General features: G+C 40.0%; 1 protein-coding gene across 2 annotated transcripts in view; it reads left to right on the top strand.

The window, feature by feature from the left end:
• Window positions 1-13,743, top strand: part of casp3b (caspase 3, apoptosis-related cysteine peptidase b) — a 40,885-nt gene that overhangs the window by 15,202 nt on the left and 11,940 nt on the right. Inside the window, exon 2 of one of the 2 annotated variants that reach the window (XM_043705779.1) lies at window positions 8,311-8,380. In XM_043705779.1, the coding sequence (XP_043561714.1) occupies window positions 8,313-8,380 (68 nt within the window). In that variant the 5' untranslated portion in view covers window positions 8,311-8,312. Of the gene's footprint in view, window positions 1-8,307; window positions 8,381-13,743 lie in introns of both variants that reach the window. The other variant, XM_043705770.1, reaches the window with a different exon arrangement.

The raw sequence follows: 13,743 nt of genomic DNA, 5'->3' as shown, positions 1-13,743 counted from the left end.
CAGTCAAGTTTGTGAGACATGATTTCCCACGCACAAAGCCATGTTGACTATCCCAAGTCAGTCCTTGCCTTTCCAAATACATGTACATCCTGTCCCTCAGGATTCCCTCCAACAACTTGCCCACCACTGAGGTCAGGCTCACTGGTCTATAGTTCCCTGGCTTGCCCTTACCACCCTTCTTAAAGTGGCACCACGTTTGCCAACCTCCAGTCTCCCGGCACCTCACCTGTGAATATCGATGATACAAATATCTCAGCAAGGGGCCCAGCAATCATTTCTCTAGCTTCCCACAGAGTTCTCAGGTACACCTGATCAGGTCCTGGGGATTTATCCACCTTTAACCGTTTCAAGACATCCAGCATTTCCTCCTCTGTAATCTCGGACATTTTGCAAGATGTCACCATCTATTTCCCTACAGTCTGTACCTTCCATATCCTTTTCCACAGTAAATACTGATGCAAAATATTTATTTAGTATCTCCCCCATTTGCTATGGCTCCACACAAAGGCCGCCTTGCTGATCTTTGAGGGGCCCTATTCTCTCCCTAGTTACCCTTTTGTCCTTAATATATTTGTAAAACCCCTTTGGATTCTCCTTAATTCTATTTGCCAAAGCTATCTCATGTTCCCGTTTTGCCCTCCTGATTTCCTTCTTAAGTATACTCCTACTTTCTTTATACTCTTCTAAGGATTCACTCGATCTATCCTGTCTATACCTGACATATGCATCCTTTTTCTTAATCAAACTCTCAATTTCTTTAGTCATCCAGATACACTTAATGGTAAGGTCCCTCCTTAGCCAGAACATCCTTTCTCAGCTAAGGAGTTCAAAACTGAGTATCATCCTTGAGGGTTGTCTCACCAAGACCTTTTAATTCCAACAAGACATCACTGCTTCTATACTTAATCATCTCACTATAAAGGCAAACATACCATTTCCTGCCTTCCCTGCCTCCTGCACCAGCATGCATGCTTTCAGCGATTAGTGTATGAGGACACTTAGGTATTATTTTACCTCTTCTTTTCCCAATCTATTCCGATTTAGACAATCTGCCTTCCTGTTTTTCATATGTGATAACCTCACATTGGCAGATAAAGTATAATATAAATCAATCTCATGCTCTTTAATTTTACATACTAATCTCTTCTGTGGAACTTTCTTGAAAGCCTTCTGAAAGTTCAAGTAAACTACATCCACTGGGTCCTTCTTATTAACTCTTCTAGTTACATGCTCAAAACTGTAGTAGATCTCAAATTCAAGGTGACGGTGTCCGATCCTGTTACTGTTTTCCAAGTGCTGGTGCTTTTAAATGTTTTATAACCATTTCAAGCATTTTCCCTACTGCTGATGTCATTCTAACCAATCTATATTTCCCTGTTTTCTCTTTACCTCCTTTTTTAAAAAGTGAGGTTACATTAACTGCCCTCCAATCTATAGGAAGTATGTGGTGTTGGAAAAGCAGCATTTGAGGAGGAAAGTCAACACTTTAGGCATAAGCCCTTTTAGACTGTATAGAATCCTGAAGGATGAACATCAATGCTTCCACTATTTCTGGGGCCTCTTCCTTAATTACTTTTGGGATCTAAATGATCAGGCTCTGGGGGTTTATAAACCATTAATCCTATCAGTTTCCCCAATACCACTTGCTTAATAATATTGATTTCCTTCAGTTCCCCTCTCTCGCTAGATCTTATATTCCCAACAATTTTAGGATGTTATTGTATTTTCCTTTGTGAAGACTAAAGCAAGATATGTATTTCACTGATCAACAATTTCTCTCTTTTCTAATTTTAAGTTTTCCTGTTTCTAAGAGATCTACTTTTGTTTTCTTTCTTCTTTTTCTCTTTATGTACTTGTAGAAGATTTTATCAGTTGACTTGATTTGGCTTGATTTATTGTCATGTGTACGTAAGTACAGTGAAATGCTTTGTTTACTAGCAATATAGGCAGATCATAGGCAAGGACATATAGACCATAGGTGAAGATGAAACTTGGACAGAGGCATACAGGTTACACCGCACAGAGCACTAGGCAAGATCAACATTAACAAGATCAGCATTGTTTGAAGATTTGTATGTTCCCTACAGTTTTACTCATGCACTCTATTATTCCCCACCTAATCACTTTGTTCTTCTTCGCTAAATCTAAACTGCTCCCTATCCTCAAGTCTGCTGCCTTTTTTTAGCCTATTTGCCCACCCTTTCCTAATACTATCCTTAGTTTCCCTTGTTACCCATCACCAGGCTACCTTTGCTCGATGGGCATGAGCAATTGTTGCTCCAAGCCCCCTTTTGAATGTTTGCCATTGCCTATCTGTTGTCATTTCCTTTAGTACTCCCTAATTTATCATCGCTAGTTTGCACTTCAAACTGTTGGGGTTTTCTTTATTTAAATTCAGCTCAGTAGTCTCTGAATCAGCTAACTATTGTCCATCTAAATTAAGAATTCTATCATATTATGGTCATTGTCCCCCAAGGGACCTCGAGTAGCTAGATTGCTATTTATTCCTTTCTCCTTTACATAATACCAAGTCTAGGATGGCTCCTCAAAGTGTTGATCCAGAAAACTAGCTTGCACATACTTCAGGAATGCCTGTTCTATGGCATTGTTACTGATTTTCCTCCCTGCTCTGCATGAATTAAAGTCATCTATAATTGTAGCTTTACCTCTATTGCTTGCATCTCTTATTTCCGTTTAGTGTCTTTCTCAACACTACCACTAAACTTTGGAGTCTATCTATAATACCTACTATTGGTTTCTGCCTCTGGATGATTCTAAGCTCTACCTGTACCAATTGCACTTCACCAGATCTCTCATTCTTCCTTGCTATTGAAATAATGGCCTCTTAATTAACAGTGTTATCCCATCTCTTTTTCCTCTTTGTAAGTCCTTCCTAAAAACTGAATGTTCAGTTCCCGTCATTGGTCACCCTGCAGCCATGCCCCTCTAATTCCCAACTATATCATATCCATTCCAGCAATTTCTATTTGTTTCAGATCTTTAATGTCTGCAGTTCTTTGTATTATATTATCTCTGTAATGAATGTTGCCTTGGTCAACTTAGAGGGTTGAAAATAAGCTGGCTTGTGGTGTGGTTAGTATGGTGTGTTGCAATAGTCAAGTCTGGAGGGAAGGAAGGTCAGGTTGTGGGTTTCAACATGAGCTGAGTTAATGATTTCAGAAATGGAAATAGATGGTTGTAATAATGGCACAATTATATGATCAGAACCTGATGTTGGCTAGGTACAAGATCAGGGTTGTGAACAGTCATGTTCAGCCTCTGACAATTGTTGGGGAATTCCCTGAACTAGGGAACAGATTTGTAGCAAAAATTGAAACTGATAGCTTTGATCTTAATGCTTAGTTGGAGAAAACATTCATGCTTATCCAATATTGTGTACTGGATAAGTAGCATGACAGTTTATTGAACCCTCTGCTGTCTTTAGAGGTGGTGGAGCTCGAGCTGGGTGCTATCAGTGTATTTGTGTAAGCTGATGCTTTGTTTTCACATAGTCACTAAGAGGCATAAGAGAGAAAGGTGCGAGGGGTATATTCCCTGGGAAGTGAGGTGCTGGTGTGGGAATGGGAAGAAAAACTATTGCAGGTGAATTCTGTTTGTAGCTGGATAGGAGGAATGTGGTATGGTGAAACATGCCAACAGTTGCAAATTAAACAAGGAACTATAGGTTACCACTGCCACAATCTCTATCAGATGTTATTAGTGACTTTGATAGCTGTTTGGTACTACCTTTGCGGAGGAATATCAAAACATTGGTCTCGGCCTCAACCTTTAAGAAGACTCAAATCATTTACCATCCCATCCTAGGTCAAATTCTGTTCCATCACTACATTAAGATCAACAGAGAAATCCTCTCAAATGTGGAATGTTTCCCTCAACTGGGAAGCTCCCTCTCATCTAATGCTCATCGATGTAGAGATTAAACATTGCATCTAACCTGCAAAATTTGCCTTTGGATATCTAAGGATGAGTATATTTGACCATGATATTTGTGCTGATACCAAGATCCATCGTTCAGAAAACAAAAACTGACTTGGAGGAACCTCCTGTGTGACGGAATAGGATTCTTTGTTGGCAGAGGGATGCTGCAATCAAAACCAACGATCACTTCCATCTCCCGGAAACACCTTTCAAATGTGTGGTCGAAGATGCTTCTCTCACATCTGGCTCACCTAACCAGACAAAAACCCATGGAAGCTATGACAAATGACACGGTTTCCTTGGACAATCAGTTGTTCGCAAGTGGTTGCCAATGACATCACTGTGACAGGGTAGAAATCTGTGTGGAGTGATCTTAAACTCGAGGAAAGGCTCTGGGGACAAAAAAAGAGGGTGTTGCTGACAATGTTGGTGTATTTCCTGTTGGTTGCCCTGAGAATGTGTTGGCTCTTTTACATCAGAAGAAATACAAGATTGATTTATTGTTGCATGTACTAAGATACAGTGAAAAGTGTTGTGTGCTATATGGGTGGATCATACCGTACAAAGTGCATGAGGGTAGCAGAACCAAGTACAGAATACAGTTTTACAGTTGCAAAGTGCAGAGAGATCAGCATTAATATTTGAGAGGTTCGTTCAAAAGTCTGAACAGCAGGGAAGAATCTGTAGAAACTGTTCTTGAATCTATTCTACATGTTTTTAAAATTTTTATATTTTCTGACTGATGAAAGAAAGTATAACTGGGGTGGGAGGGGTCTTTGATTATGTTGGTTGCTTTCCAGAGATAGGGAAATATAGATGGAGTCAATGGATGGAAGGATGGTTTGTGATGTATTGTGCTGTGTTCATGATTCTCTAATCTTGGGGAGAACTGTTGTCATACCATGCTGGTTTCTGGGATGCATCTATAAAAAATGGAAAGTGTCTTTGTGGGCATGTTGAATTTTCTTAGCCTCCTGAGGAAGTAGAGGCGTTGTGCTTCCTTGACTGTCATGTTGATGTGGGTGACCACGACAGACTGTTGTTGATCATTACTGCCAAGAGCTTGACACATTCAACCAACTCTACTTCACCATTGCAGACAGAGGCGTACCCTCCGCTCCACTTACTGAAGTCAGTGACCAGCTCCTTCATTTTACTGAAGTTGATGGAGACATTGTTGTCTTTACATCATGTTGCTAAGCCTTCATTCTCTTCCCTGCATTCTGTCTCATCATTGTTTTGAGTTCTGACTTAATAATGGTGTTGTCAGCAAACTTATTAAGTGGATGTGGCTGCATGGTTGAGTCTATATGGAATATAGTAGGGGGCTCAATACGCAGCCTTGTGGAGCAACAATGTTGAGGATTATGATGGAGGTGGTGTTATTACCTATTCTCACTAATTGTGGTCTACAGGTTAGGAAGTCAAGGATCCTATTACAAAGGGGGAGTCGAGCCCTAGCTCTTGGATATTACAGATGAATTTGTTTAAAGTTATGTTATTGATGGCTCGTTCAAGTAGGAGCCCTGTTATCCAGATGTTCCAGGGATCAGTATAGGACCAGGGGAGATGGCATTTGCTGTGGACCCGTAGCAATGGTAAGTGAATTGCAAAGAGTCAAGGCAGTTTGGTAGGCTAGAGGTGATGTGAGCCATGCCTGATCTCTCAGCACTTCACAATTATGAATGTTAGAGCAACTGTGCAGTAGTCATTGAGACACGCTACGTGATTTTTCTTTATCTCTGGGATGATAACCGTCTTCTTCAAGGCAGGTGGGGACTTTAGTTCGTAGTAAGTGTTGAGCATTTTGGGACAGGACTGGAATCATATCCTTAGACATTTAAGGTTATAAGGAGATTAAAGTAGGCAACAAAATATTCTAGAATATGAGACTTTTCAAAAGCACTGGTTGGAAGGGAGGATTGTTAGTAAGAGATGAACTAAGTACAATGACAAATGATCTTGGATCAAAATGATGTAGAATCCATTTCGATGGAGATAAAAATAACAAGGAAAAGGTATTGGTGGTTAAAAAGTTATAAATTCCCTAATAGTAATTCTGTCATAAGATTAGAGAATAAGGGCATGTAAGAAAGGCATTATGCTAATTATTGCTGACTTCAAACATCTTAGACATTGGGAAATTGACATGAGGAAGAATTCAGTGTATTTGGGACAGTTTCATGGAACAATATTATGAATCCAACCCAGAAACTTGCTACTTTAGATCTGGTAATGTGACAGATTTAAGAAATTGAGTAAGAGATTTCCTTGGTAGGATTGAACATTCAGTTTAAGAGTAAGAAACTCTGGTCAAAGCAATTACGCTAAACTTAAGGCTAATGACATAGGGATGAGAGATTTTAGTTGTAAACCAGAAGATTGGGAAAGTTTTAACAGCCAACAAAAAGGAGAAAATAGTCCTGAGGGAAAATTAGCAAGTTTATCATAAAATGGATCATCAGAGCTGCTTAAAGAAATCCTTTTTTCTTTATAAAAAAAAGGCCAAAGTTGTTATAAGCCCCTTAGAAAACAAGGCTAGGGAAATTGGGAATTAGGAAATGGCTGAAGGTCTTCATGATAGCATTGCAAACATGTTATAATGTGGAAAGATGTAAGGTTTTGCATTTGGGCAAGAAGAATAGAAGAACTATTAAATAGGGGAAGATTGCAGGAAGATGTGCCATAAAGGAATTTGGAGTATCCTTGTGCATGAATCACTAAAAAGTAGCACTCAAGACTTTTGGCAGTTGGAAAGGCAAATAAGATGTTCATCTTCATCCCAAAGGATGTACAGCATGAATACAGACCCTTTGGTCCACCTTGTCCATGCCGACCAGATATCCCAACCCAATCTAGTTCCACCTGCCAGCACCTGGCCCATATCCCTTCAAACCCTTCCTATTCATATACCCATCCAGATGCCTTTTAAATGTTGCAATTGTACTAGCCTTCACCACTTCCTCTGGCAGCTCATTCCATACACATACCACCCTCTGTGTGAAAACATTGCCCCTTAGGTCTCTTTTATATCTTTCCCCTCTTATATCTTTTCCCCTCTCACCCTAAACTATGCCCTCTAGTTCTGGACTCTCCCATCCATGGAAGAGACGTTGTCCATTTATCTTATCCATGCCCCTTATGATTTTGTAAACCTCTATAAGGTCACCCCTCCACCTCTGACGCTCCAGGGAAAACAGCCCCAGCATTTTCAACCTCTCCCTATAGCTCAAATCCTCCAATCCTGGCAACATCCTTGTAAATCCTTTCTGAACTCTCAAGTTTCACAACATCCTTCCGATAGGACAGAGACCTGAATTGCACATATTATTCCAACAGTGGCCTAACCAATATCTTGGACAGCTGCAATATGACCTCCCAACTCCTGTACTCTGACCAATAAAGGAAAGAGTATAAAAATAAGGAGGTCGTTCTAAAAGTGTGCAACTCGCAGTCAAACTGCAGTCTGGTCTGCTTACCTAAAGAAAGATATACTGGCATTGGAGTCCATCCAGAAACAGTTCACCAATTTGATTCTGGGTATGCATTTATTATGAGAGGTTAAGTAGATTGGGTTTGTACTCATTTAGAAGAATTTAGTCGAAATGAGAGGAAGTTTTATTGAAACAAGATTCTTAGGGGGCCTGACAAGATAGATGCAAGATGCTTATTTCTCTCTTGTGGGAAAGTATAGAACTAGAGACTATAATCTGAGTAATAGGTTTCTCATTTAAAACACAAGGAATTTCTTCTGATAGGAGAGGCTTTCACTATAGAGGGCTGTCCAGGCTCGATCATTATGCGTATTCGAGGCTGCGATAGATTTTTAATTGGTATGGGAATCAAGGTTCTGAGGATAAGGCAAGAAGATGGAATTAAGGATTATCAAATCAGCCGTGATGTTATTGAAAGGATCAAGTGATCTACATCTAAATCCTTCAGTCTTATGGCCATACGTAGGCCAAACTGGGTAGGGATGTCTGCATGTCATTTTTCTGATACCATACGTTTTTCCTTTTCAGCAATTTTTTTAAAGAACTGGGTTGGTATTTTCAAACTGCCAAAATTGGATTGCTTATCCAGTAACTGAATTATTGTATTGTTCTGCAACTTCCTTAAGACTCTACACTCTGCAGTTCTGAATCTGTCATACTGATAAACTGCATAATGATATCAATCTTTATACCTCTCTGGCTCCAACCTTTTCAAAGCCTTTTAGCCAACATGATCATGGATTTCCAGTTTTTGTGCAAGATTCATCTTTTTCAAATTGTGCAATATTTTCCGTATCCAAATGCATATTGTTGATGGTATATTATGTGGGCAAAATTATTCAAATATGAAATAACAAGTATATTTTTATTTTAGTAGCCATGGCTGATACGAGGACAATGTCTGGTGGTGATACTGTTGATGCACAATCCAGTACAGTCTATGAAGGGTGAGTTGGTTTAATTTCATTTTTAAAAATCATACTTAAATGCTAAGACCTCCTTATGCAACTTGTGGCATCTTCATCAAAAAATATTCTATTATAGATGTATTGCATATTTAACTTAGTACTGACAGAAGATGAGTATGCCTAGAACAGTGACTTTTACCTAAATTAAGTAGGTAAGCCTGTAAGTATAAATGAGTTTGAGTTCAATAAACTGTGTTCATTGTACCTTTTCAATAGTAATGTAAATGTATATTTATTACATGCTGCATTTGAATCACTTTTACATCAACAAACTAGAATTTGAGATCTTGAGGAAGTCAATGTATTATTGCTAATTTATTGATGGAGCTTATTACACAAAGTTAACTACTAATTGCATAGTAATAGATCCTATGAGGAACATGTAATCACAATTGAATGTACTATTAAGTTTGAAGGTAACTTTGTAATTTAAAAAAAAACGAACATATGAAATAGGAGGCTATTCTGCTCTTCAAGCCTGCTCTGCCATGCCTGATCTGGATTTGAACTTCCACATTCTTATTAACCCTAATAACCTTAGATTTTTCTTAGGCAAGAAAATAAGTCGGTCTCCTTAAGAATTTTCAGTGACTCTGCTTCTACCATCTTCTGAAGCACAGAGTTCCAAGTCACCTAATTCTGTGAGGGGAAAGAAAATCACCTTTTATCTTTGTCCTAAACGATGACACGTAACCTTAAATGTCCCAGTTCTGGAATCATCCACAAGAGAAAAAAATCATTTTACATCTTTCCAACCAAATAGATGTGTAAGTAAGTTAGAAACGTGCTCTCATCCAACCTACAGACAGTGCATCAAGTCAGATGTGACACAATATTCTCTCACAATGTGGCGTACGCATTTCTCTAGATTTAGATTTATCATTACATGTGTATTAAAAAAAAGTGAAAAGTTTCTTTATTCCCACATGTTCCCCGCAGTGTTGCCACACATCGCCATTCTGAAACACTGAATATGATGCAGGATTATACTGCACATCTTGTTCCTCCAGTTGCTGCTTGACATCTTCCCAAGTCTCTGGAATGGTCTCCTGAAGCTCTGAAACGGGCTCTGGGGTCTAAGTGATAGGCCTCCACTGCTGCCACAATCAAAACAGTCACATCTGAACTGTTGCCATGAATCTTTGGATGCATGGGTTCCGTACCTCTTTCCCCATCCGGTCTTCCTCCAGGTGCTATCATCAGTTGTCAGGGTCCCCTGCCATCCCTTTAACCAATGCTTCTGATTGTTCAGGCGCCCAGGCATAGCAGCAAAACTGGAGCCTTGGCTCAGCCTGCGAGTCTGGGCTGGGAGAGTCATCCTGAGATCTGCTCCTCACTCACCAGAAGACCCTGGGCTGGAGCGGAGCTGCAACCAGCTCATCCTGGCATTGCTGCCTCCCCTGGAGGCTGCCTTATTCACCTGCCATTCTCCAGGCAGAATTACTGGGATTTCATCTGTGTCCTCACAACAGGGATATCTGCCGACACCTTATTTATTCTGAACAGACACTTTGCATCCACAATCAAGCAACTCATAGTACCCCTCCGCCTCCTGTCCTCTCTCAACCGAGCCTTAAGTTCACCCTCCACAAAATATTTCCTTACTTCCTCTGCACACAAACCTTTAAGAACACTTGCATCAAACTGACAGGCAGTGGAGACCCAAGGGAAGTGGCCTTCCAGTAATAGGCACTTTGTCAACTATTAGCATTGCATGTTCAGCTCTTAAGGTTACTGCAGATGTCGTGAATAACCTGTCAAAAATATATCAGGCAATCGTGTTCAGCCATATTGAAAGGGCTGAAGTTTTGCCTTTATATCACTTGAGATTTCTGCCTCTTCCCAGGTGTAACTGTGTTCATCCTATCTACCCTATGAGGGACCTGCTACTTCTAGCATTGCTGCTGCTGCTGCTGCTGCTGGAGCAGCTGGCAATGGTGGTTTGACCTCCAGTCCTGAGCTTCAGTACACCTGGAAATTGGTGCAATGTAACCCACATACATGTACTCATATTCAGGGAGGCAGTATTCATGCCACTAGATAAGCAATCTAGACACCCAGGCTAATATTCTGGCTACACTGGTTCAACTCCTATCACATCAGTTACTGGAATTTTAAGGAGTTTGTGACAAAATGGCAGTGCTTCTACCTCTGCTGAAAGGTCCAAGGCTCATTTGAAATCTCACCTGCCCTGATGTGTTGTAGCATGTTTGAGCAGGTTAATTAAAATAACTACCCTGCTGGTTCTTTGCACAAGATCTATGGCTGTTGCTGCTTTAAGAAAATAGAAGACTCTTGGCACATTTTGATAGTGTCCCTAATTCAGAAAATTGAAGTTCAATTCTGACCTGTTCCATAAGTATGTCATAAAATCTCTGCACAGATTGGTTAAATCTCTATTCTAGAGCTCATTGGTTTCCAGGAGACCTGCAGCAGGTTAGAAAACTTTAAATGTGACACCCTTGTTCAAGAAGGGAGAGACAAAGCAGGAAACTTTAGGCCATTTAGCCTAACGCCTGACGACAGTCAAAATTAATAAGTCTTTTTCAGGTTGGAAAGACATTCCTAGTGGAGTGCTCACAAGTTTCAAACCTAGGGTCTCAACTGTTTATGATCTATACTGGCACTTGGAGAAGGGAGAAGAGTGTAATATATCTATATTTGCTGATCCAGCTTTAGATGGGTGGACAGATGAAGAGGACATAAATAATTTGTAGTGGGATACTAAGTGAATGGGCAAAAACTTGGCGAATGGAGTTTAATGTATGAAAGTGTGAGGCCATGCACTTTGTAGGAAGAATCAAAAAGTAGAATATTAATTAAATGGAGGGATACTCAAAGTGTAGCATAGGGGATCTGGGTGTTCTTATACATGCTACAACTGCACCTTTTTTGTGTTTCAAGTAATTAAAAAGTTTTACTCCACACCTGTTTAGTTGTATTTCCTCTCCCACCTGATGTTCTTAGTTGTTAGGCTCTGCGTCTAGTCCAGCTGGTTTATTTGGAAGCATTAGCTTTCGGAGCGCTGTTCCTTCATTTGGTGGTTGTTGAACTGAGGTCCTTGCTTCCATCTAGTGGCAAACGTCAATCAGTGCAGGTAGTCCTGTGCATCAAGTTGCACCATCCAACTCCTTCCACCCATAGAGACTGGTTACTCTAGTATTACTGTAGAATATTTTCCTATATTATCAGTTATTTAATTTTCCAATGGAGGAATTTAGCAGTTGAAAGTCCAGATTGGACTGTTTCTACCTTAGTGGGTACAGGTATCCTGTTTTTATTTTTTTCTTTGCTAAAGAGCACTCAATGGAATTTTACTCCAGTTTTAAACATTACCTACCTCATGTCATATTTTAAAGGACTGTTCTTTAAATGTTAATTAACAGTTAATGGTAGGGCTTTGGAGAGTGTTGTTGAACAGAGGGACTTTGGGGTGCAAGTTCACAATTCCCTGAAAGTGGCATCACAGATATGGTGGTGAAGAACGTGTTTGGCAAGCTTGTCTTCATTGGTCAGTGCATTAAGTACAGGAGTTGGGATGTCGTGTTGTGGTTGTACAAGACATCGATGAGACCACTTTCAGAATACTGCGACAATTCTGGTCACCTTGCTAAATGAAGAATATTGTTAACCTGGAACGGGCACAGAAAAACATTTACAAGGATATTGCCAGGTCTTAGAAGTTTTGAGTTAGAAGTAGAGTCTGGATAGGCTGTTTTTTTTTACCCTGGAGCATCAGAGGCTGAGGGATGACCTTCTAGAGATTTATAAAATCATGTAGAGTATAGATAAGGTGAATAGCCTAGGTCTTTTTCTAAGGGTAGAGGAGTTCAAAACTAGAAGGCATAAGTTTAAGGTGAGAGGGGAAAGATTTAAAAGGGACCTGAGGGGCAACTACTTCAGAGGTTAGTGTTTATGGAACAAGCTGCCAGAGGAAGTGGTAGGGGTGTGTACAATTACAACACTTAAAAGGCATGTATGTGAATAGGGAAAGTTTAGAGGAATATGGGCCAAGTGCAGGCATGTGCATCTAGTTCAGTTTAGGATACCTGGTTGGCATGGACGAGTTAGGTGAAGGGATATTTTTCAGTGCTGTACAACTTTGACCCTGTCTCCTCTGTTTGGGGAAGAAAGAATTCCACACATTCATGACCCTCAGCTTAAGAAATCTCATATCTGCCTCATAGGGGGGCCCCTTATTTTAAAACCATTTCCTAATTCTCCCATAAGGAGAAAAGTCTTTTCAACATTCATCCTCAGGCTTTTAGATCTTTCATAAAGATCACCTCACCTCTTCTGAACTCCAACGATTGCAGGCCCAACATGATCAGCCCTTCCTCATAAGTTAGCCCCCTCATCCTAGGAATCAGTTGAATGAACTTTCTTTGAGCTGCTTTTAATGCTCTTTCCTCAAATAAGGAGACAAAAACCACAAAGGAGTCTAGATTTAGAAGGCTGAAATAACATGCACCATGGCTCTGATTTCCAACACGTGACAATTTCAGCTTTATGATCAACTTAAAAACTGAAGCTCTGATCTGCCTTCTGGAAAACTAACGTTTCAATCTATTGCCAGAACCTGTCAGCATGGAGTTCACTTATTTCTCAGTACCCACACTCACTCATACATTTTTAAGAACTAATGCAAGAATAGGCAATTCAGCCTCTTGAGCTTGCTCCACCATTTAATGCGATCGTAGTTGATCTCGACCTCAGCTCTACTTTCTAGCCTTGTCCCCGTAACCCTTTAACCCATCACTAATTTAAATCTTAACTTCTCAAATTTATCTAGTCTAGGGTAGTGAATTCTACTGATTCACAGACATTTAAGAGAAGCAATTCTTCCTCATCTCTTTTACAAAAACAGCCTGAAACGTGGATCAAAATTGCCCCACAAGAGGAAACATCCACTCTCCATCTATTTTATCAATACCCTTCAGTATCCTGTATACCTCAAGTAGATTTCTCATTCTCCTAAAATCTAGTGAGTATAGGCTTACACTACTCAATCTCATCGTCTATATTGATGACGAGATACACACAAGAATTGCAAAAGTAAATGTAGTCTTCAAACTTTAAATATCAATCTGAGAATTAAGAGCATTAGGTTTGCCTACTAAACTGGACCTCTATATTGTAATAGTCCTGCTGACTCTGTGATACAGTCAAAGTCTTTTATGTACAACAACATTCTGGGAAGCTCGAACACTTGCACTTAAACTGCCCTTGGAAGTTTCTGAAGACCAAAATAGTAGGATGCAATGCCAGGCACTTGAGGTGTTTGCTCAGCTGATGTACCAAGCATCAGTATCATATTGAGTTGGTCTATGTAGCCTGAACAC

The sequence above is a fragment of the Chiloscyllium plagiosum genome, chromosome 2 (genome assembly GCF_004010195.1).
Source record: "Chiloscyllium plagiosum isolate BGI_BamShark_2017 chromosome 2, ASM401019v2, whole genome shotgun sequence".
NCBI classification, from domain to species: Eukaryota; Metazoa; Chordata; class Chondrichthyes; order Orectolobiformes; family Hemiscylliidae; genus Chiloscyllium; species Chiloscyllium plagiosum.
Note: the sequence above shows the minus strand (reverse complement) of the source record. Positions and strands in the feature narration are given on the sequence as shown.